At 46.5% G+C, this 24,325-nt stretch overlaps 1 protein-coding gene across 2 annotated transcripts in view; it reads left to right on the top strand.

Annotated features, from left to right (window-relative positions):
- The first annotated feature begins 1,638 nt into the window (after positions 1-1,638).
- Positions 1,639-24,325, top strand: part of APOB (apolipoprotein B) — a 39,492-nt gene continuing 16,805 nt past the window's right edge. For both annotated transcript variants that reach the window (XM_061168626.1, XM_061168627.1), the window contains exons 1-20: positions 1,639-1,834; positions 2,147-2,185; positions 3,209-3,324; positions 4,436-4,581; positions 6,643-6,796; positions 7,651-7,806; positions 8,256-8,380; positions 9,367-9,452; positions 10,925-11,144; positions 11,901-12,128; positions 12,351-12,468; positions 12,560-12,706; positions 13,407-13,618; positions 13,876-14,113; positions 14,680-14,856; positions 16,306-16,497; positions 18,071-18,238; positions 18,695-18,906; positions 21,441-21,623; positions 22,338-22,459. In XM_061168626.1, coding sequence (XP_061024609.1) covers positions 1,762-1,834; positions 2,147-2,185; positions 3,209-3,324; positions 4,436-4,581; positions 6,643-6,796; positions 7,651-7,806; positions 8,256-8,380; positions 9,367-9,452; positions 10,925-11,144; positions 11,901-12,128; positions 12,351-12,468; positions 12,560-12,706; positions 13,407-13,618; positions 13,876-14,113; positions 14,680-14,856; positions 16,306-16,497; positions 18,071-18,238; positions 18,695-18,906; positions 21,441-21,623; positions 22,338-22,459 — 3,112 coding nt within the window. In that variant the 5' untranslated portion in view covers positions 1,639-1,761. The remainder of the gene's footprint in view (positions 1,835-2,146; positions 2,186-3,208; positions 3,325-4,435; positions 4,582-6,642; positions 6,797-7,650; positions 7,807-8,255; positions 8,381-9,366; positions 9,453-10,924; positions 11,145-11,900; positions 12,129-12,350; positions 12,469-12,559; positions 12,707-13,406; positions 13,619-13,875; positions 14,114-14,679; positions 14,857-16,305; positions 16,498-18,070; positions 18,239-18,694; positions 18,907-21,440; positions 21,624-22,337; positions 22,460-24,325) is intronic.

The raw sequence follows: 24,325 nt of genomic DNA, 5'->3' as shown, positions 1-24,325 counted from the left end.
CATAAAATAGTTCAAATAAAGTGTTCAGAGAAATGGGGTTTGGGGGCAGTTACTTTTTCCAGACCTTTTTGAATTCAGTGGTGTAGGTATGAGCAGCCTTGGGTTGAAACCTCTGTAATATCCACTTTTAACAATATTAATATACCTTGGATGCAAAGCAGCTGATCACTGAAGGGAGTTTAGCTGCCCACAGGGAGTTCCTGGCTAAGGAAAATACATGAATTGAGGAGAAGTGTGGCGACCCAGGTGCCAGGAACAAGGCAAACATCCTCCTGCAAGTCTCTGCTAAGGTAATGAGGAGTTCTTATACACTGTTACTGTCTCAGAACGTGACCCTTCTGACCATCCGTCTCGGCACCAGAAGATTTAAATGACTTCACAAGTAGTTTGTTACATCTGGATACATCTCATAAGTAACAAATTGTAACAACAAATACTGACTTCTGCCTCCGGTGCTTCGTGTCCCCATCAGTCCATAGCCCCTCTTCATTGCTTCAGGGTCCCCCCCTCCCACTCCTCCCTTTGCTCTCCTCCAGCAGTTATACCCCACACAGTTTAGCATTGCTTTCAGCCTACCTTCATTGCTCACCAGCAGTTTCCTGTCTACACACTTTGTCTCCCCAGCCAGATTGGAGGTGCCTTGTGGACATGGCCAGTCCCAGACATTTGTCCATCCCATCACAGCACCATCCCATCATTCACCCTTTATAATCACTTCTGGGTCAGTAAGTCAGTGTTGCCTTGGCAAAAGTTTCCTGTGGGAAATGGACAGTACCTAGAAAAGAAGGGAAGGATTCATGGAGACGTTTCCGGGATGTTTAGGAGGAACATTATGCATCCCCCCACTACTCTACTTCTCCTCGCTGCCCTCCCCCATCCGTGAGGAAACCCAGAAGCAGTTCACGTAGGGAAAAGCCTCCTCTCCTCAATTTCTGAAGAAGAAATTGGGCCGCTGGGAGGAAGATGGGGGAGGCTGGTCTTTTTCCAAAGGCCCCACCTTACTGGGGTTTCTAGAAGATTTAGGCTCCTGGATTTCTGCTTTGACTGAGACATGGTCCCTCAGGTCGAGTGGGGGTCAGTCCCTCACCAGACCTCCCTCCTTCCCCTTGCTGTCTGCTCCCTCCAGATGGGCTGAATCCAGGGCAGGTGACCCAGGGCCACAGGTGCTGATCCGGGTTACAGGCCCCCATGCAAACTCAGAGTCCACTAAAGGGGGAAGGAAGGGGTGGGAAAATGTCTCCACCAAGACGCTGTGAAGGACTGGCTCCCCAGTGGTTACAAAGCGCAGGGAGCAGGGGCGAGTTTGGTTCCTGTGCTTGGTCATCTCCCGGAGGCACCCCTAGCGCAGGGCAGGCGCCTCGGGTGCTGAGCCCACTGGCCCGGGGCCCTGAGACCCCGGGGACAGGACAGGCGAGAGGCAAGGCCCCAGTGGCCCTGGCTGAGTCCAGCCTGAGCCCTCTCGCCGGCCCCTCCTCGGGGCTCAGAGCCGGGCCTGGTGCGGAAAAGCAAACAGGCCCCGGACGCTGCCCTTTGGACCTTTTGCAATTCGCCCGGCGCTCTTTCAGCTGCAGCCCTGCGCGGGCGGCCTCGTATAAATCGGGCCCGGGCACGCCGGCCCCGCATTCCTACCGCGGGTGCGAGTGCGGAGCGGGTGCGGGTGCGGAGCTGCCGCCTGTGGGCGCCGGTCCCTAAGGAGCCAGCGAGCAGCGCGGAGGCCAGGCCCAGCCAGCGGGCGGGAGGGAGCCGCCGCTCAGGTCGGCCATGGGCCCCCCGAGGCCGGCGCTGCTGCCGCTGCTGCTGCCGCTGCTGCTGCTTGCCGCCAGCGCCCGGGCCAGTGAGTGAGGCCGCCCGGCCGCTGGGGCGCCAGGCCGGGGGTGGAGGGCGGGAGCCAGGGCACGAGCGGGGGCTGGGGCAGCTTGGGCCTGGGTCAGAGGGAGGACGGCCACAGGGTCGGGGGACAGGGGCACAGGACCAGCTGGGTGGCTCCTCCAGACTCAGGTAACGGGAGGGGCTGGGGATTGGGTTCTTCAAAACCTGCTTCCCTCCAAGACGCTAAAAGTCCTCTGCAGTTGTCGTCCCCGTCAGACGCTGGGACCCATCTGGAAGAACGGGAAAACCCACAGTTGTCGTTCTCCCTTTCTTACAGGAGACACCGTGCTGGAAAATGTCAGCCCGAGCTGTCCAAGTAAGGCATTTCCCGCTGGGGCAAGGAAGAGCACCACCCCCCCCCCGCCCCCTGCACCTCAGGCCACTTAAATGCTGTGATGCTGTGATTGGTGTACCCTGCTCTGGGCCCAAGAAGCCAGTTCCTTGAGCCTCTGACCCCCTCCAAGGGGTCTCCGCTCTCTTCTACCCACCCTTCCCATCTGTCCTAAAAGATCAGCCTGGGAGTAGGGTGGGGAAGGGACCGTCAACTGTTGGTCCGTAGACACTTTAAAGAGACATCCGTCCTGTTTGTCAGGGGCTAATCATTAATTTGAAGCGCAGGAAGGTGAGGAAATGCTGACTTTAACCTTTGTGCAGAAATCCAGATGCCCACCCCTTTGTATTTACCTGACCCCTAGGGGTCAAAGGAGCTGGCCTTGCAGTGGTACCCTGTGTTCTCCCAAGAGCCGGAGGCTGCCCTCTGATGGAGCAGCACTGCCATCTCGTGGGCATCTGGCATCACTGCATCTGGGCTCATGACCCAAATGTTCTTTTTCTCAAATTGTTCAGAAAATGACTCTCACGCACTGTGGAAACCTCCGGAAATTCCTTCTTGGGGGTTTCTTAAATCAGCCGGATACCCTTAACGCTTAATGAACTTAGCCTCAGATGTTTGGTAGAATCAAAAAAGAGCCACAGAATTATGGTATTTTCAAGCTGAAAAGGCAATGAGAGATATTTGCTTTTATGCTATCAACTCTTAATTTTCCAGGGAGTCTTTCCTATAGACTTTCTGAGCCTCATTACTTGACACTCCCTGCCTTGTGCCTCAGATTATATATTCAAAGATTACCAGCTAACTTAAATATTAGCCTCAGCAAAATCATAATGCAGAAGCTAAATCTATAAAGGAAAATTAAGTATAAGGCAAAATCAATTAAAAATAATTTGAGTTTAATTACCATTTTTTATTATCTTTGCCACTATCCCTCTCTGCCCAGGATTGACTGTCTTCGGGCAAGTTATTTCTGCTATGTAGCTGACTTATTTCTCCTCATTGCAGAAGATGCAACGCGATTCAATCACCTCAGGAAATATGTATACAACTATGAGGCTGAGAGTTCCAGTGGAGTCCCCGGGACTGCTGATTCAAGAAGCTCCACCAAGATCAACTGCAAGGTATGAGGGGAGATGGAGGGCCACTGGAGGACCCTGGAGCCCAGGGCTGAGCAAACCCGGCTTGTGCCAGGACTGTTGTAATCTCCAAGTGCTGGACTGGCCCTCAGTTTGAAAGTCAGCCACTTTGCTGAGAAGTTGTCTGCCACAGAAAACAAATTTTACCCACCAGGTTTATTTCCCCATTAGCTTCCAAGATGTAATTAGAATATGTGATCTAGAATATCAGGATTGCAGACCAGAAGATTTAATATGTTGAGAGATGTCCAGCGGGTGAGCCAAGGGAGGTGAGCATCCCAGGAAAGCATTCTGGAGTGCAGTTTTTATCATCTAAGTCAAATAGTATCTGCTACTAAAGACAAAATGGAAAAAAGAAAAATTCTTAAGTGCAATTTGTTCTCAAATAAAACTTTACTTATTGTTGAGACTGACTGTACTCCTATCCATGTTCCTGTGGAACAGATCTAAGGGCCACTATTGGGGTTCGTGTGGGAAAGAGAAGTCAGGCTGGGCCACCCTCTTCTTTCTAGGGTCCCAGCATCTGTACTGTCAGATAAGGTAGCCATTAGCCACGTGTGGCTATTTAAATTGAATGAAAGTAAAAATTCAGATTCTTAGTCACACTAGCCGCATTTCAAATGCCCAATAGGCACCCATACCTAGCGGCTCCCATATTGGATAGTGAGAATATAGAACATTTCCAGCACTGCAGAAAGTTCTTTAAACAGTGCTGGATAACAACTAGGGATCTGTTTAAACTCCAGCTGCATGCAAAGCTCTGAATAGGCCCTGATAGGTACAATGGTCTTGGATTTTTGGTTTTTCTATTTACATTAAGGAAACATTTGCTGTTGAAAGCAATGATAGCTCTCTTCCTGCCTCCTGGTTTTCTTCCAAACCCTCACTCCTAGGCTGCATTTCTTCTAGCCAGTTGTACGTCTTTAAAGGGAGTACATTTAGAACCAATAAAAAGATACCATCCTTTGCATGCATAGGGGAAAACTTCAGATGCATGGTACCCTAGGACATGGAAAAGGCCGGAAAGCCCTGGGCTGACGGGGGATCTTGTGTTCTTGATGGAGAGTCTTAATGTGCTGTTACCCTCTGTTGTCAGGTTGAGCTGGAGGTCCCCCAACTCTGCAACTTCATCCTGAAGACGAGCCACTGCACCCTGAAAGAGGTGTATGGTTTCAACCCTGAGGGCAAGGCCTTGCTGAAGAAGGCCAAGAACTCTGAGGAGTTTGCTGCCGCCATGTCCAAGTAAGACACGGGCCTGTGCCTTTAAATTTCTGAGCGCTGAGTGCCACTGCACGTGTCGTGCATGAGCGTGTGTGTGTGTGTGTGTGTGTCCACTGAGGCATGAATGTGTGTGTTTATGTTGGGCACGTATGTGAGTATAAGTACTGGTATTCTCTATTCACCATGGATCAGGGAATTGCTGAGTTTTCCCAACAATCAAAAAGAGGGAAGCAGTATTTACCATCCCCTACTGAAGTTCCCCTAATTATCATTTAAATGTGGTTCTAAAAGATCTCACGCTTTAAAACTCCTTGAGACAGTAAAGCTGAGATTGTTTGTTTAAACAAGTGAATTCACGTTTAAAGAATGAAACAAGACTACGCCTCCTAGTCTTCAGACAGGGTCCCGGCAGGACTTGCTGTGGCCAAACATGGCAGTGCAGGGCCTGCTCAGCAGAGGACACCAGCATCAAGGGGTCCAGGGAGAGCTGAGGCCTGAGCTGGTCTCCCTCCAGGGCTGGCATTTCGCCAGTGCACACTGACCGGGCCATTCCTGTCGTTTATGACCGGCATCACTTCTGACTGATCAGTGCTCACGTTGTACTGGTTGTTAGATTTTTTTGAACATTATCCCTGCCTCACCTCCAGATCACAGTCTGTAGTGTCCTGAGTGTGTGCAAATACGGACAGTCATGGATTTGTTGATTTGGTAACATCGGAAACTCCCCCCGTGCCCTTCTTTCAGTTTGTTAAACATTAGACTCGGAAGCCAGAATAGGCCTTGATGCTTCTGTCTCTTACCAATACATCTTATTTTATCCAAGACTTAGATGCATCTGAGGGAGTGGGGTGCAGTGACAGAAGGGAGTCATAGTTCCTTTTTGGTCCTTACCCTCCTGCAAAAAAGGACTCCTGCTTTTGGCCACCTCAAGGCTTTCCTGTGAGCCTGCATCAGTGTCTGGAATTTTCTGAGAGAATGGACAGCTGTGGGAAACATGCCTGGTCTCCTTTTCTTTATTCTGACTTAACTAGAGCAGGTGCTGCCAGGCCGTGTGAAACCCCCTAAGGAAGTCCCCAAAGAAAGGTCCCTTAGATCCGAGTTGACCCAGGCTTTAGACATAGCCTGAGATCATATAAAAGAGTGAATGAATGTCCAACAAATGTATGGAAAGAAGCTCCAATTCGCCAGGGGTCAGGAAATGCAATTAATGTAACAACGAGATATTTATCACCTTATACCCATAAGACTACAGAAATTGAAAACAGCTATAGCACTTGTTGCTAACAAGCCTATGAGGAAAAGTGTACCCTCGTGCACTGCTGGTGAGAATGAGTGCCATTAGTCAATAACTACTATAATTAAAAATACTTGTAGCATTTGACATAGCAATTTCAAATGCTGGGACTCTAGCCTATGAAAAGAAAAGTAGTAATGTGTGACAATAGATGCATAAAAATGTTTATTTCAGTGTTGTTCGTGTGGCAAAAAACAAACCTAAAAAATCCAGGAAGAGAAAGTGAATGCCATCAAACAGGGGACTATAAATAAAGTATATATAACCATAGAATGGAATGTTATACAACTTTCTAAAAAGAATCTGTTAGAGCGCTACCAAATGACTCAGAAGGATTTTCATGGAGTATAAATTAAATGAGAAAAGCAAGAGAAAGACAAGTGTGCATAATACTATTCCATTTGGATAAAACAAGGAACAACAAACTCTTTCTATGCAGGTGTTTTCACTCCCACGCTTCTATACAGCATTGTCTGAGTGTGGAGATACAAATGGGATGCCCAGTAGGTTGTTCTGTGGGGGAGTGTGGCTGCAGAGACCCGATGTGGGTAGAAAAGAGAGAGAGGATGAGTGAGCCAAGCAAAAAAGGAAAAGAAATGAAAGAATACCAAAAGCATACACATATTTGTATGCTCTTGAAAAAATATATATAGATGTGTGTTGATACGTATGAAGAAAAAATGTAAAAAGAAAATAAGTAAAAAGGAGGCTACAAAGCCACCCAGCTTATGTCCATCAGGATCATGGTGGAGAAAGGACACTCAGTGACCACACTCTCTCTGGGACAGGTACGATCTCAGGCTGGCTGTTCCTGAAGGGAAGCAAGTTTTACTTTACCCAGAGAAAGAAGAGCCTAAACACATCCTGAACATCAAGAGGGGCATCATTTCTGCCCTCCTGCTTCCCCTGGAGACAGAAGAGGCTAAACAAGTGTTATTTCTGGTGAGAATTTAGAAAGCTGATAACAGTGGCCCTTTGAACGCATCTTCACATATTGGAGCCGGGTCCCACTTATACATCAGGTGGATCGTTGACTCAGCTACATGGCTAGTTACACGGGAGGCCCGATATTGGTGTGAAGCACAGCGCCCAGGGCTCGCCCCAGCCTCTGGGCTCATTGAGGGCTCAGCCCACGCAGCCTGAGCAGGTTGGGTCTAGTTTTATAGCAGTTTCTGGGGAGTCCCAACCACCCTACTCCTTTGTTTGATTTTGTTCTGCTTCCACAAGGTATAGCCTCTGTGTTGTTTTAAACACAGAAAATAATTGAATCTACTTGCCAGCCTCTTTTAAGAATTTCAGGTTTTGATCGGAGAGAGAATTCAATTTACTTCAGTCCCATGAACACTTTTGAGCCCTTACTACGTTCTGAGTTCCATACTGCGCTACTCGCGGAGAACTCACTGCTGCATCCTGCAGAGGCCTCTCCTCAGGGAGTTCTCAGGACCTGGGGTGAGAACCAAGACACATATAACACAAGGCAGATTGGAATACGAGCCATAAATGAACAGTAGGGAAAATGCTCTGCGAGCACAGGATATAAAACCAGCATTGGCTAGGTCCTAGGACGGCAGGCAGGTATGCCTCAGAACCAGCATCACCCGTAAGTGGTTTTCTCACTCCAGCTCTGGCCGCCCTTGGAACCAGCAATGCCCACGCTCTGTCAAAGAGGAGGAAGCTTTCTCCCAAAGCCACGTTGCATCCGCCTTTTCTCCCTGGCTCCTTTCCCAGCCCCACCCCAAGAACCTAAAGATGTTTCCCCATGTTGAATACACCAATTGTATCTTTTGCTCCCCTAGGACACCGTGTATGGAAACTGCTCCAGTGACGTTACCGTTAAAACAAGGAAGGGAAATGTGGCAACAGAAATATCCATTGAAAGAAACCTGGAGAGCTGTGATCACTTCCAGCCCATTAGCACGGGAGTTAGCCCCCTTGCTTTGATCAAAGGCATGGTAAGTTTCACATCAGCATTGCTATTCACACTGGCAGCAGCCTCTTTATTATTAAAATGATGGAATGTTAGAGCTATAAGGGATCTCAGAGGAAAACTTGTAGGCAAAGAAAACATAAGAAGCAGTAGCAGCTGTGAAGTGTTTATGTTTGGTGGGACGGACAGGCGTGTGTAGGGTACCAGGTTATATATACTTTGTGCAGGATCATAGGTCCACTGGGGTAGAATAAGAAGAGTCTATAGCTTGACTCAGCTTTGGGTCTGCCGAGTTGTTGCATCCCCTTGTCAAAATGTCAAGTACCAAGCTCTCTTCTCTAACTGAATGTATCTAGTGGTACAGAACCCCCATTCCCCCCACCTTCTTCCCTGAAGGTAAATACCTATGGCCGAAGACTCAGGTTCAAGCCCCAGGGACTGATGAAAATGCTTCTCCCCTGATCTCATTCACAGACCCGCCCCTTGTCAACGCTGATTGGCAGCAGCCAGTCCTGCCAGTACACCCTGGACCCTAAGAGGAAGCACGTGTCAGAAGCCATCTGCAAGGAGCAACACCTGTTCCTGCCTTTCTCCTATAAGTAGGTCACCCTCTGCAGCCTTGATTCATTATTTATGGGGCCAGTAGGAGCTGAATGCTTCTCAGGTGCCCTCTTGCAGGCTAGGCTGTGCCTGGGAGGGGGTCGTGAAGAGGTACAAAGCAGAGCCCATCCCTGTCCTCCTGTCTCAAGCTAACAGGCAATTTGGTAGGAAAGTCTTAGGCATGCAAAACAATTTGGAACCAACAAAAGATATCTGAGACCCAGACTTTAAGGGCTATAGATCAGGAAAAACTGGGGACCATTACAGCCTGCCCTGGTTATAAAGGCTTTGCAGAAGATTTGGGAATTGGCATAGAGACTTGTGTATCCAAATCCATTCTGAAAACTGGTCAGTCAACTAATGTATATTGATTAACTGCTATAGTCTTGGCACTGTGCTGTGGGAGGTGCAAAGGAATTTCAAAGCACAATGTTAGTCCATTCCCTCTGGGCGCTCCAGAATGGTGGAGGGTGTAAGGTACATATGTCCTTCTGGTGGGAGGACAGCCAACATGACCAGAAGGAGGTGGTACTGTTCACCAGGGGGATCAAGGACAGTTGGCTTTTTTTTTTTTAATTGGAGTATAGTTGCTTTACAATGTTGTGTTAGTTTCTGCTGTACAGCAAAGTGAATCAGCTATGCATATACCTATATCCCCTCTTTTTTGGATTTCCTTTCCATTTAGGTCACCACAGGGCACTGAGTAGAGTTCCCTGTGCTATACAGTAGGTTCTCATTAGTTATCTATTTTATACATAGTAGTGTATATATGTCAATCCCAATGCCCCAGTTCATCCCCCCCTCCCCCCTTGGTATCTATCTGTTTGTTCTCTACACCCGTGAAGGACAGTTGGCTATAACTATGGGTTGAAAGGTGAGCAGAATTTGGGTAGAAGCAGAGGTGGGGGAAACATTCAACATGAAAAGAACAGAATGGTCTGGGGAGCTGGCCATCGATGACATGATGTGCCTCCTTTGTTACCAGGAATAAGTATGGGATGATGGCACAGGTTACACAGACTTTGAAACTTGAAGACACACCTAAGATCAACAGCCGCTTCTTTGATGAAGGTAAGACTTTACGTGCACGTGGTTGCCAGGGCTGGGAAATCTGCCTACCATGTACCAACCATGGCTTAGCTCCTTGCTGGGCCCGATGAAATGTCTGCTGGTGATGAGGTCATGGGCTCTAGTGTTCTGGCTCTGGGCCATTCTACTGAGAAAGCACATTTCACTTCAGAATGTCAGGTGGCAATGGGATAAAGGAAAGGGAGGAGTTCCCCAAAGCTACCTGGGTTTTTGTAAGTTTTGTAAACTGGTTTCCTAAGTCAGCCTTTGGTAGATCTGACAGCCTCATACACCCCATGATAAGGCCTGGGGCCTGGACAAGGTGGGGCAAGTGAGAGAGACCCTCAGGGTCAGGGATCAGTCTTTAGAGCTGAAAGGAACTATAGAGACCTCTGGTCCAACCCCAGCCCTGCATGTGTCTTGTATGTGAAGCTGTCGTGTGCCTTACCTCGTTGTTCTCAGCAACCTGTGATGTCAGGTGGTAGCAACGTGTGCTTTTATACCCATCAGAGGGGAAAGGGACCCAGAGAGAGGCTTAGTGCTGTGTTCACAGTCACAGACTATTAGAGGTGGTGAAAAATAGGCCTCCAGGTCTACTCTAATCTAAGTGGACTCCTTCCACTGCACCGTATTTCTGTGCTGATTCACCTGCCTCCCGGGCACAGGTGAGAGCAGGGTGAAGGAGGGAACACAAAAACGTCCTCCCCTCCCCCACAAACTGCCAGTAGATCCCGCTGGAAGAAAGGGTGGGTGAGCAGCAGTGAGTCAGCTTCAGCTGTTGCCACATCAGCAGCAGTACCTCCTCACCAGGTCTTTTAGGCAGAAAGAAAGGTTATCCGATACCAGAGTCACAAAAGCCTGGATTCAGTTCCAGCTCTGCCTCTCACACCCAGAAGGGTCTTGGGCAAGGTGAGTGGCTCGCCTCTGGGTCTTAGTTCCCTTATCTTTATTTTTTTATTTTTTATAAGTTTATTAATTCTATTTATTTATTTTTGGCTGCATTGGGTCTTCGTTGCGGTGCGCGGGCTTCTCATTGAGGTGGCTTCTCTTGTTGTGGAGCACAGGCTCTAGGCGTGCGGGCTTCAGTAGTTGCAGCGTGTGGGCTCAGTAGTTGTGGTGCACGGGCTTAGTTGCTCCGCGGCATGTGGAATCTTCCCAGACCAGGGCTTGAACCCGTGTCCCCTGCATTGGCAGGCGGATTCTTAACCACTGCGCCACCAGGGAAGTCCCCCCTTATCTTTAAATTGAGGAATAATACTACCCTCAGGGAGAGTGTGATGAGTCAATGAAAACACTGAAGTCAGACCCCTAGCACAGAGCCAGATAGATATGTAATGGGCATCAAGTACAGTACCGGATAGTTTTCTTTTCTTTTCCCCTTTGCTGACCCCTCCTTGATCTCCAGTTTCCAGTAGAAAGATGAGGGTGAGAAGCAGAGGTAAGCCAGAATCCCTCTGACACATTCCTCCTTCCAGGTGCCGAGGCGGTGGGTCTTGCCTTTGAGAGCACCAAGTCCACGTCACCTCCAAAGCAGGCCGAGGCCATCGTGAAGACCCTCCAGGAGCTGCAGAAACTGCATGTCTCCGAGCAGAATGCCCAGAGAGCTAACCTCTTCCATAAACTGGTGACTGAGCTGCGAGCTCTCAGCAATGAGGCAGTCACATCCCTCTTGCCAAAGCTGATCGAGGTGTCCAGGTATTTCTTGAATAGTCGCAGCTCAATCTTTCATAGATTATACACCTGTGGTAGCTGGCTGAGACCTCGGCCAAACAGAGAATCTCAGGGACCATTGAAATTTCAACCCAGTTAATCAATTAGTCAGTCAGTTAACGTTTACTGGATAGAGAAATATCAGCTAAGGTGTCTAGAGTTCCATGGGCAATACACACATACACACATTGCATCCAAGGTAGATACATATTTGTGTATTAAGACAGGAGGGAAATATTTCCCACATTTTGATGTGTATCTTCTAATTCCTAGTTCTGTAATGGGTACCCTGGAGTGTTTGAGAGAAAAAGAAGTCTGTGCCTTCTGGAAACCTATAGGCTAGAGGAGAGAGAACTCAGGCAAACAAAATAATACCGTGCCGTCTCTTTACTCCAATGCACTCTCTGTTAGTGCTGTGAAGATCAGAGAAGGGACTGAGGACTGGACGAGTGTTTGCCTGGCATGTTCTGTGTTCTGACCAAAGGATGACAGACCTCTCTGGATGTTGAGTCCAGGGGGTCCTTCTTCAGACTTTGCTCCGTGGTTCTTCTCCGGTGGATAATGCTTATAGGGAAGGCTTTCTGGTTCTAGGGATCTGAGTGAGATTTTGGAAGATGGTTGGATTTGGATTGTGAATAAGGGGAATAAGAGCACTCCTGACAGAGGGAACACCACGGGCCAAGGATATTTTAGCTGCCTAGAAGGTGATGTTTATAACTTTCTCTGCCCTTTTCTTCTCAGCCCCATCACTTTACAAGCCTTGATTCAATGCGGACAGCCCCAGTGTTACACTCACATCCTCCAGTGGCTGAAAAGTGAGAAAGCCAACCCCCTTCTGATAGATGTTGTGACCTACCTGGTGGCCTTGATTCCAAAGCCCTCTGCCGAGAGGCTGCGAGCAGTCTTTAACATGGCAAAGGAGCAGCAAAGCCGGGCCACGTTTTATGCTCTGAGTCACGTGATCAACAAGTGAGTATTACACTGGTTCTCCTCGTAGGAGCTAAGGAAGACCCCGCTTCTCTGTATTAAGTTTGTACCCTCCCTCCACTTTCAAATTATGATGCTTACTCTTTTGTTTTTCTACTGCTCATTTTGACAGTAATGATTTGAAATAAGAAATCAGCAAATACAAGTGTATATTTTAAGATAAATCTGGCTATGCTCGCTGAATCCTACCTCTTATTTCTGTAGCTATCATAAGACAAACCCTACGGGGACACAGGACCTGCTGGAAATTGCTGATTACCTGTCGGAACAGATTCGCAATGACTGCACTGGGAACGAAGATCACACCTACTTGATTCTGAGGGTATTTTCAGTTTTTTGTATGATATGCAGTTTTCCTGTACACCCCTCACTTCTTCTGTGCCCTGATTCCCTCTTGTTTCTTTTCAATGCAGGTCATTGGAAATATTGGTAGAACCATGGAGCAACTAACCCCAAAACTCCCATCTTCAGTCCTGAAATGCATCAAAAGTAGACAGCCATCACTGCTGATTCAGAAGGCTGCCATCCAGGCCCTGCGGAAAATGGAGCTTAGAGACGAGGTAAAGTCCACAGAAGAGGACTGAAAGTGAAAAGATTATTCAGACTGATAAGGATTTGGAATGAGATTCTAAATCTCATCATTCTAGTGACTTTATTCTACTGCTTTTTAATTGCAACTTTTAACACACCTGCTGACTCCCTAGCAGTAATATGGACGTGAGAGAAATATTTGAGCTTGTTGCTACTCCAGCAGGCGGAGTGTGAGATGTTCACTATATGCTGTCCTCCTGCCAGATTGACCATCGCTCCCATCTTGGGAAAACATGTCTGATTTTTCCCCAGTTTCCCTAGACTAGGATAGTCAAACTGGCCCCAGAAAGTGGCAGTGACTCCAGAGCTTTGCAGACAACCTGACTTACTTATTAGCACCAAATTCTCACTGTCCCTTCCCACCTTTATCCTCATATTGAGATAATTTATGTTAAAACAACTTTATCTTCAGTTAGTGGCAGATCTCCGACAAGTTGTAACTTGGCCATAACTTGTGTATTTTAATGCAGTTGAATTCAACATGCATTTGATAGGTGTCTTCTGAGAACCCTTCCTTCAGCTGGTTGCTCTGGGGGGAACACGGGCAAGAAGGTTCAGTACCAGCGTTTGAAGGATTCTTAGAAATTCAGCTTGCGCGTAAGACGAGGCACGTTTGCCAGGCGTGTTCTGTGTTCTGACAGTGACAGCAGTCTCCTCTTTCGGCTACAGGTCCGGGAAGTCCTACTTCAGACTTTCCTCGATGACACCTCCCCGGGGGATAAGCGACTGGCTGCCTATCTCATGCTGATGGGCGGCCCTTCCCAGTCAGATATTAACAAAATCACCCAGCTCCTCCCACGGGAACAGAATGAGCAAGTGAAGAACTTTGTGGCTTCCCACATCGCCAACATCTTAAACTCAGAAGAGCTGTATGTCCAGGAGTGAGTGAAGTCGTCCCCATCTGCCACAGGGGGCTGAAATTCCAAACCTCCATTCTGATTTAGCCGCTGCCTGCCCTTCATACATTGTTCTTTCTTCTGGAACAAACATCTGGGTGAAAGGGTGGCAGATCTGAGCAAGCTCTTGGGGCAAATGAAACCCAAATAGTTTGGTAGCGATTGGAAATCCATATTCACTTGGGGGTGGAAGAGTAACGTGATGTGTGTCGGCTCACAATATCCTCCTCCTCTTCATCTAGGTTGAAAAAGTTAGTGGAAGAAGCTCTGAAAAAATCTCAACTTCCAACTGTCGTGGACTTCAAAAAGTTTTCCCGGAACTATCACCTTTCCAAATCTATTTCTCTTCCATCACTTGACCCAGTCTCAGGCAGAATCGAAGGGAATCTTATATTTGATCCAAGTAACTACCTTCCTAAAGAAAGCATGCTGAAAATGACCCTCTCAGTCTTTGGATTTGCTCCAGCTGACCTCTTTGAGGTATGTGTGAGATTGAAGCAGAGTCTTATGTTTTCTAGGCCATTCTGTTCTACATCATAAACATAAAGTCAAGTCAAGGGAGCCGTGAGCCAGCTACGGAGGAACAAGAATCATCAGGCAGTGGTACCATCACTTCTTTCCCTCCTCCCTCACCTTCCTGCCTCCCCACTAGGGGCCATCTGAAGCATGACTCCTTATATGAATGGAAATGCAGATGTCTCAGAGAAGCCCTTAGACCCCAAATCCAAGGAAGTGCATGGGCTGTGCAGTCAGACGGCTCTGGTTCAAACCCCAAGTCCACTCCCAACTCTGAATCTTTGGTTTAACTATTTATGCTCTCTGAACCTTAGCTGCCTCTTCCAGAAAACAGACATGTGATAAGTTCTGCCTGTCAAGATTCTGGTGAGATTTAAATAAGACAACTCACGTGGGGTGCTAAGCTCAGCTCCTGCCCTGTAGTAGTCACCAAATACTCGTTTAATGAATTGGGCATAAAGAGGGGAATGGAGGGCTGACAGACAACAGAGAAACATGATGGCATTTTCTTGCCTGATTTTCTTCCTCAGATTGGTTTGCAAGGAAAAGGCTTTGAGCCAACATTGGAAGCTCTTTTTGGGAAGCAAGGATTTTTCCCGGACAGTGTCAACAAGGCTTTGTACTGGGTTGATGGTCAAGTTCCTGATCGTGTCTCCAAGGTCTTGGTGGATCACTTTGGCTACAACAAAGATGATAAACGTGAGCAGGTATGTTTCTGTTAAGTATCTTCTCAAGGAAAGCTTTCGGTTTCAATGCGAAAACATTCTTAATCTAAGCCTGGAAGTCACCAAGGTACTATCTAACTGAGGTGACAACTATGGCTATTATTAACCAGTCCAGTGAGGATAAGAGCCAGTATCCTCTGTAGGTATGGGCCTCCTGGAGATTCAGTCTACCCATATCCAGACTCATTAGAGGCCTCTCTAACATAATTAGAGGCTCTCTAACATTAGAGGCTCTCTAACATAGAGTTCATAATAGTGTGAACTCTGGGACATGGGTTTGAAATCTAACCTCACTCTCTTCAAGCTCTGCATACCTGGGCAAGTTGCTTGATGTTATGTCTGTTGCCACATCCCCAGATTGCCAATAATAATCCATACCCTTCACGAGGCTATTTAAAGACTAAATGAACTGAAGTATGTAAAAAGCGAAGCAAAGTGCCTGACTCTTATATTGATTATTCAAGAAGCAGATAGTATTATACTCTTTAATTTCATATTTTCATTATTAATAACTACTTTCTTTGGCTCTCACCCACACCAGTGCACTAGCTTATGGGAGCAAAATCCTCTTTGAAGCTAGCATAAGCCTCCACTTAAGGAGTAGAAAATAGATTGTATGATCTGGAGCTTCTTATGCTTTAGCTTTTTGCTACCCAAAGTGTGGTCGTCATTGGCATCACATCAGAGCTTGTTAGAAATGCAGGTTCTCAGGCCCTACTGGGCTCTGCTGAATCAGAACCTGCATTATAATGAGACCCCCAAGGAGCTGGTGTGCACATTTCAATTTGAGAAGCAGGGCCATAATTTACCCCTCCATGCTTGCAAATGGTCCCACCTCCGTCTTCTAATTTACTTACCTCCACTTGAGGCTGAGGGTCTTTGATCTGTTTGGAGCCTTTCAATCAATCACTCTTTTCTTCCTCAATGCCTAAGCATCGGTCTATGGAATTCTTATCTCTAAGAACTTACCTAGATAAGAACTTACCTAGACCAGGTGTTTTTCAAGCTTTTGGCCAATGTATATAGCAGCTATGCTTTCCCAAGAAACCCCTAGTGTTTTTGCCTTGTCAAAGGAGAGAGGGAGTAAGCAGGAGAGGGGTTGGCAGACAGAGGGTCTTCTAATCTTGGGGAGCCGTTGGGATCCTGGCGTCCTGGAGAGCAGAGGTGCCCCTTACTATGCCTACATCATTCAAGTTAAGAACAGAGTGGAAGCGCCGTTGTCCCTGAGTGTTCTTCGTCTCAGTCTGGAGGAGCTATCTACCTTTTGATAAAAGGTGGGAGCCTGATTTCAGTGTCTTCCCTGTGCCCCCGCCTTGAGCATTTGTGTTTAGGCCCACCACGGCTGCAGCAGGTAGGTCCCACATCTGAATCTACGGGTGTTTGTTTGACAACACTCACACCTCACTAGATATTTTGTTGTTAAAATCCCAGGACATGGTCAACGGAATTATGCTCAACGCTGAGAAGCTGATCAAAGATTTGAAATCCAAAGACTTCCCAGAAGCCAGAGCCTACCTCCACATCTTGGGAGAAGAGCTTGGCTTTGTCAAGCTCCAGGACCTCCAGCTCCTGGGGAGGCTGCTGCTGAACGGTGTCCGTACCCTCCAGGGGGTCCCTCAGATGGTAAGCGGGCCAGGCCCCGTCATAGGGTGACGGGATTAGCCTGGGCTCCTTTTAGATCTCCCAGGCTCCCTTAAGATCCCAGCCACACAAACCAGAGAAAGTGCTTGTACTTCCTTCGAAGAGGCGGGTTTGTCTTGAATTTCAGTGAAGAAGATTCTTGGATCCTAAGGAATTGATAACATTTAGAAATTAAGCTATTCATCATGTTAGATGTATCTTTTAACAGCGTTCATTTGTTCATCCGGAAAACAATGTTAAGTGTGTCTCCCTCTACCTATGCTACAGGTTCCTTTTAATATTGAAATGATGCAGTGATTATGAAACAACATATGTAGAAAACTGTAATCCACTATCTAAATATGAACTATAGTTTTTTTTGTTTGTTTGTTTGTTTTTTAATTTTTGGCTGCGTCGGGTCTTAGTTGCAGCATGCGGGCTCTTCGTTGTGGCACGCGGGCTTCTCTCTTCGTTGTGGCACATGGGCTTCTCTCTAGTTGTGGCGTGCAGGCTCCAGAGCGCGTGGGCTCTGTAGTTGTGGCACGTGGGTCCCAGAGCGCATGGGCTCTGTAGTTTGCGGCACGCAGGCTCTCTAGTTGAGGTGCATGAGCTCAGTAGTTGCGGTGCGTGGGCTTAGTTGCCCCACAGCATATGGGATTTTAGTTCCCTAACCAGGGATTGAACCCACGTCCCCTGCATTGTAAGGCAGATTCTCTACCACTGGACCACCAGGGAAGTCCCTATAGTTTTTTATAATTATTAATTTATTAAAAAGGGAGAAAATATCCAAGTATACTCCCTAGGATATAATGAATAATAATGTGGCTTTAATAAAAGAGATCTCAAGTTATTTTGCAGATGTGTTATAAAGAACAAAGAACAATGCATACTGATATGTACATCATCTAAATAGCTCATCAGTTTTGTTTTTTTAATTATTTTTTAAAATATTTATTTATTTATTTATTTATTTATTTATTTATTTATTTATTTATCTGGCTGTGCTGGGTCCTAGTTGCAGCCTGCGGGATCTTCATTGCGGCGTGCAGGATCTTTTAGTTGCAGCATGCACACTCTTAGTTGTGGCATGTGGATCTAGTTCCCTGACCAGGGATCGAACCCAGGCCCCCTGCATTGGGAGCATGGAGTCTTAGCCACTGGACCACCAGGGAAGTCCCAGCTCATCAGTTTTTAAAAATTGGTTTTACCATAATATATTGTGCTGCAAGTAAACCCTCATTTACATTTAGACTCCAAAAAATCAGAATTAAGCCATGCTATGCAGTGATACTTAAAGTTCATAAATCTCAGAGGCCCAGAAATATTCTGAAATGCCTTCTAAGTCACCAGTTGAAAACAACATGATATTTACACAGGGCAATTTTTTGTATCCCAATTTGTTGAAATCAATAATCATTCATCTTTACTTATTAAACTATTCAGCTAATTAAAATATGCTGGTCCCTCCCTTTCTGGATAAAGAAGAATAACCATTGTCTAATGGGGGGGGGAGGTCGCATTTCACAAAGCCCACTTCGATGAAGCGTACTTTTCCTCTCCCCTGTCGGATCTACAGATTAAAGAGCTCGTAAGGAAAGGTTCAAAGGGTGACTTGTTTCTTCACTACATCTTCATGGACAATGCCTTTGAACTCCCCACCGGACTTGGATTACAACTGCAGGTGTCCTCCTCCGGAGTCATCACTCCTGGAATCAAGGCTGGAGTGAAACTGGAAGTAGCCAATGTAAGACCCCGTCCACTTTTTCCTTCCTTAGGTTGTTCTTTTCCTCCAGGGTGGGTGTCTTGTGCAATTTAAAAAATGTGTTTCCAGTTCAAGACGAAGTGTATCACCATTGGAATCACCTCATTAACTTTTACGACAAACGTTAGGCTTCCACTAGGATGCACCACCTCGCTAGCTCTGCTCGGGCACAGCAGTAGCATGAGAACTCAGCTGTTTCTGTCGTCTTTGTATCTTGTTATGCTTCAAGTTAACTTGGGCACTTCCTAGTCCTGGGTATCAGTCTGGCCCTGGAGGACTGAGAACTTGGCTTTTCCTCCTACAAACGAATCTCAGTAATGTTTCCTCTGGTGTGAGCCATCCAGAGATATTTGCCCAGGGGTGGGAAGGGTGGTTGATCTGACTGCAGGGGACTGAGGTTATTTAACAAAGCTGAATAGGTTGTTTTGTGACTTACAGATACAGGCAGAACTGGTGACAAAGCCGTCTGTGTCTGTGGAGTTTGTGACAAATATGGGCATCATCATTCCGGACTTTGCTAGGAGTGGGGTCCAGATGAACACCAACTTCTTCCATGAGACAGGCCTGGAGGCGAGAGTAGCCCTGAAAGCTGGGCAGCTGGAGTTCATCGTTCCTTCTCCTAAGAGGCCAGTCAGGCTGTTCAGTGGCAGGTAATTCTTTCAGTTAGATCTGATGAGCCAGTTTGAAAGAAGGAATTATGACTGCAGGGTTTGGCCAGGCTAGACAGCTGATTGAGATCATTCAGGCCCCAGTGGATCTGGGGGGCGCTGGAGAGAGAGAAGGTACTGGATTACCTATTTTTAACCTGGCTTAGACTCAGTATATAATTACAGTTTCCTCGACTTTTCACATTTTACTAAGATGAGACTTAAGACCTACTGATTAATTAGTTGCTGTTAGGTTGTGTTTTCTTGTTGTTTGTTTTGAGAATGAAGAAGCACTAGCTATAGAGAAGTCATCTTTGGGAAATGGATATTTTTCCCAGGAAAACCACCAAAGGACATAGTGATTTGCAGTGGCTAGTTCAGTACATAAAGCATGGAAGTCCTACTCTCCTGATTATGGGATGCAGCCTCCTATTGAGAGCTCCATTTTCAATGAAATCTTCAAACGTTGATTTACCTTAGTTTCCATATTTTGGACACATTAATTTGTCAATTCAAATATAGTGAGGCAAGCAGTGACTATCAAGTGAGGGCTCGGTTAGAGGAAGCAGGAGAGGACCATGAAATTACGTATCATGGAGCCTGTGGCAGTTAAGGAAAACCTTCTGAAGAGAGCCACACTTGAGCTGATCCCTGGAAGCTGTGTCGGAGTTATGCAGACAAAAGAGAAAGGAATGAGTGTTCCCAGGCAAAGAGAAAAGCACATGCAATGGCCTGAAGGAAAAATGATACGGTTTGGGAACTACAAGAAATTCCATGAGGTCAAGTACACGGGGAACACGGTGAGAGAGGAAGTGAGAGGCTGGCAAGGGTCAGCCTTGTGAGCCGTCTTAGGGAGATTGGGCTCTTCTGAAGGCAAAAGGGTTTAAAGTGGGAGCATAAATAAAATAAGGTCAGTGCTTTAGAAAACTCTGACTCCAGAGCGGGAAATGGGTGGAAAGGAGGCATGACTGGCAACAGGGAGACCAGTCAGGAGCCTGTTACAATCACATACAGGAGGGAGATGATAGCGGCCACACCCGATAAGGGCCAGGTGGACATACGAGTGAGCCAACCCCAGAAATCCTTAGGACGTAGAAACACAAGTACTTGGTGATTGACTGACTGAATATGGTGGGCAGTGGGGGCGGAGAAAGAGACAAGAGGAGGCAGGGGTGCCCTTCATTGAAATAAGGACTAAAGAGGAAGAGCAGCTGGTGTGGGAGACAGTGACGAATTCTGTTTTCAACACGCTGCACTGGAAGTCCTGTGAGACAGCCGATGGGGACATCCAGCTGTCAACGGACCAGTGGGTCTGAGCTCAGTGAAGAGGTTTGAGCTATAAATACAGATCTGGGCATCACTGGCACATAGCGGTTGTTGAAGTCCAACAGTGATTAGTATAGAGTAAGGCATGAGGGACTAGGACGGAAACAGGCAGAAGAGACACATGTGAAGGGGAGAGGAATAAGCAGCAACGAGTGAGAAGGGGTGACCAAAGCCGTAAAGGGGCACAGAAGCCCAGGAGTGGCCACGGGGTGGATCACCCCATAGACAGGCCAACGCTGGCACTTAGGGTTCCAGCCCACCAGCAAACGTTGGTCTTAGGGCACCCCCTGAGATGAGGAAACAATACTGAGAGAAGAACATGATATATCAAAGATCCTTTCATCCTTGCATGAAATCAGGACATTGTTGAACTTTCTGGCGCTTACTAATTTTTTAAGTACATACTTGGGAGGAGGATACCATAATCTTTTCAGGGGTTTCGGACTCAAAAGTCTTAATCTGGCCATAAGTGAGCAACTCTACTGAATGCTTCCAAGAGATCAAGGAAGACAAAGCCTCAAAATGTCCTTTGGAGCTGATCGGAGCTGCTGATGAAAGCAGTTCCAGAAGCACCATGGGGGTGACAGTCAGATCCCTGTTCAGTGAGATGGGTGTTGAAAGAAAGTGGAGACTGCAAAGGCAGACAAATTTCTTGATTGTGAGGGAGACAAGAGGGGGCTAGAAGGGAAGGAAAGGGGTGTGTGTGTGTGTGTGTGTGTGTGTGTGTGTGTGTGTACGTACACACACAGTGGGAGAAGAGACTTGAGCATGTTTAATGCTGGTGGAAAGAAGCCAGTAGAGACTTCAGACGAAAGAGAAGCAGGACACCTCTTATCCACACTTTAGGAAGGAAGGGGCGGCCCTGAGGTCGGATCCCAGTGATCATTACTGACCCCTCGGAGCCTCTTTCCTCTGTAGAAGGAGACTCCTAATGCCCACTGTTGTGGAAATTACAGAGAACAAATGTGATGAACTTAGTGCAATGTCTTAGTGCAGGTTGTTTCGAGAAACGTAAGAGTCACCATGATTGTTAGCCTTGTTGATGTTCTTCTTACTATTCTTTGTTTCTGAGTAAATCAAAGAATTTGAGGTGGGTGTGGACAGAGGGGAGACAGAGGGCAGGATAAGGGGGCATTTGCACTGGGAGAATCAGTGATGTTCATTTCGGTCCATGACTTGAAGATAACTCAGGTTTTTTCTTCCTTCACCAGTAACACATTGCATCTGGTGTCTACCACCAAAACGGAAGTGATCCCACCTCTCGTTGAGAACAGGCAGTCCTGGTCAACTTGCAAGCCTTTCTTTATTGGCCTGAACTACTGCACCACGGTCGCTTATTCCAACGCCAGCTCCACAGACTCTTCTTCCTACTACCCGCTGACTGGGGACACCAGGTCAGAGATGCTCAGTGTCCCCACCCAGCGTGTGCTTACCTCCTACCTTATGGCGACCGAGCAGGGCCAAGAAAAAATGCTGTGTGTCGTAGATGTCACGTCACCAGCCTCAGGAATTTGCACTGTCCTTCTTTGGTTATTTAGAACAATGGTCCTTTGCCCAACACACCTGAAGGGTACCTACCTAACCTTTGAGTCTAGGGCTGGGTGTCTTCATAGGTGGGTAGGAGTGGGGCGGTGCTGGAAGGTGAGGCGTCATGACCCCTAAGGGAGGTCTTCGCTCAAAAAATAAACAACAAGGGACTTCCCTGGTGGTCCAGTGGTTAAGACTCCACGCTTCCACTGCAGGGGGCACAGGTTCGATCCCTGGTCGGGGAACTAAGAGCCCACATGCAGCACAGTGCAGCCAAAAAATAAAATAAAATAAATTAAAATAAGACTTATAGGACAAGTCTTATCCTTGTTCTCAGCTTTGCTGACACAACCAACCAACTCCTGCTTGTCCAAAAACCCCAGGCACCCTGGGATCTGCCCTTGCCTTGGGCTTTCGGAGGGACTGAAAGGGATCATAAAGATCATCATTAGTTAAGGACAAGAGACAATGTTGAATAAGGACCAGATTTTTGTTGCAATTGAGGCTGACTTGTTTTGGGGACGTTGTCATCATCATGAAAGCTCTAACGTTATGCATCACACGCATTGTAACATCTTTAGATTTGAACTGGAGCTGAAGCCAACAGGAGAAGTAGAGCAGTATTCTGCCAGGGCATTCTATGAACTCCAGAGAGATGGTGAAGCTTTGGTGGACATGCTGAAGTTTGTAACTCAGGCAAAAGGCAAGTACCCAGAAAAGGGTCCCTCCATCTGTGCCCTCGGTCTCAGGTCCAGGACTCACAAGCAGAATATATTTAATTTAATGTATTTAACAAATATTTACTGAGTGCCAGATAAGTGTCAGGCCTGTTCTGAGAGCTGAGGCTAGAATAGTAAACAATGGAGATAAAGTCCCCATCCTTGTGGAGTTTATAGTAAACAACCAAACAAGTAGATATTCAGAAAGTCAGATTAGTGCTGGGGAGAAGAATAGAGCACAGAGGGGTCTAGGGAATGTCAGGAGTGGTAGCAAGGAGGAAGGATGGGGGAAGCCAGTGCCATTTGGAATGATAAGGGAAACCCTCACTGGTAAAGGGAGCATAAAAAAGAGACCTGAAGGAGGGAAGGGGATAAGCCATGTGGAAAGAGCATTACAGGCTGAGGGGCGAGCTGGTGCAGAGGCCCTGCGGCAGGCGCATGGCTACTGTGTTTGAGGAAAAGGAGGGAAGCCAGTATGGCTGAAGCAGGGAGATGAGGGAGGAAAATGGTAGATGAGGTCAGAGAGGTAGGGGGTTGTGAGGGAAGGATGGTCTTCTAGGCTGTGTAAGGATGTTAGTTTTTACGATAAGTGAAGTAAGAAGCTACTATTTTTTTTTAATTGAAGTATGCTTGATTTAAAATGTGTTACTTTCAGGTGTACAGCAAAGTGATTCAGTTGTACATATATATTCTTTTTCAGATTATTTTTCATTATAGATTATTATAAGATATTGACTATAGTTTCCTGTGCTATACAGTAGATCCTTGTTTATCTCTTTCATATATAGTACTGTGTATCTGTTCATCTCAAACTTCTAATTTACCCATCCACCTCCTTTCCCCTTTAGTAACCATAAGTTTGTTTTCTATGTCTGTGAGTCTGTTTTGTAAATAAGTTCATTTGTATCATTTTTTAAAGGATTCCACATGTAAGTGATTGATAGCATATGATATTTGTCTTTCTCTGTCTGACTTACTTCACTTAGTACGATAATCTCTAGGTCCATCCATGTTGCTACAAATAGCAGTGTTTCATTCTTTTTTATGGCTGAGTAGTATTTCGTTGTATGTATATACCAGATCTTCTTTATCCATTCATCTGTTGATGGACACTTAACATTTCTTCCATGTCTTGACTATTACAGATAGTGTTGCTGTGAACATTAGGGTTCATGTATCTTTTCAAATTAGAGTTTTTGTCTAATTTGGATATATGCCCAGGAGTGGGATTGCTACATCGTATGGTAAGTCTCTTTTTAGTTTTTTAGGAAACCTCCATACTGTTCTCCATAGTGGCTGCACCAGTTTACGTTCCCACCAACAGTGCAGGAGGGTTCCCTTTTCTCCACACCCTCTCCAGCATTTGTTACTTTTAGACTTTTTGATCACGGCCATTCTGACTGGTGTGAGGTGATACCTCATTGTAGTTTTGATTCGTGTTTCTCTAATAATTAGCGATGCTGAGCATCTTTTCACGTGCTTGTTTGCCGTCTGTATGTCTGTTTAGTTCTTCTGCCTGTTTTTTGATTGGGTTGGTTTTTTTTGATATTGAGCCGTATAAGCTGTTTGTATATTTGGAAATTAAGCTGTTGTTGGCCGCATCGTTTGCAAATATTTTCTCCCAGTCTGTAGGTTGTCTTTCCGTTTTGTTTATGGTTTCCTTTGCTGTGGTTATAAGTTTGATTATGTCCTATTTGTTTATTTTTGAAGAAGCTACTGTTTGATTTATGTTTATGTTGAAGAAAGACTTTAGGGAGACAAGAGCAGAGAAACTAGTATGTAGGCCGTCACAGTAATCCAGGCCAGAGACGGTGGTGCTTTGGGTTGGAGTGGTGATGGCAAAGGCGGTT

This window comes from Eubalaena glacialis, chromosome 14, assembly GCF_028564815.1.
Source record: "Eubalaena glacialis isolate mEubGla1 chromosome 14, mEubGla1.1.hap2.+ XY, whole genome shotgun sequence".
NCBI lineage: Eukaryota > Metazoa > Chordata > Mammalia > Artiodactyla > Balaenidae > Eubalaena > Eubalaena glacialis.
Note: the sequence above shows the minus strand (reverse complement) of the source record. Positions and strands in the feature narration are given on the sequence as shown.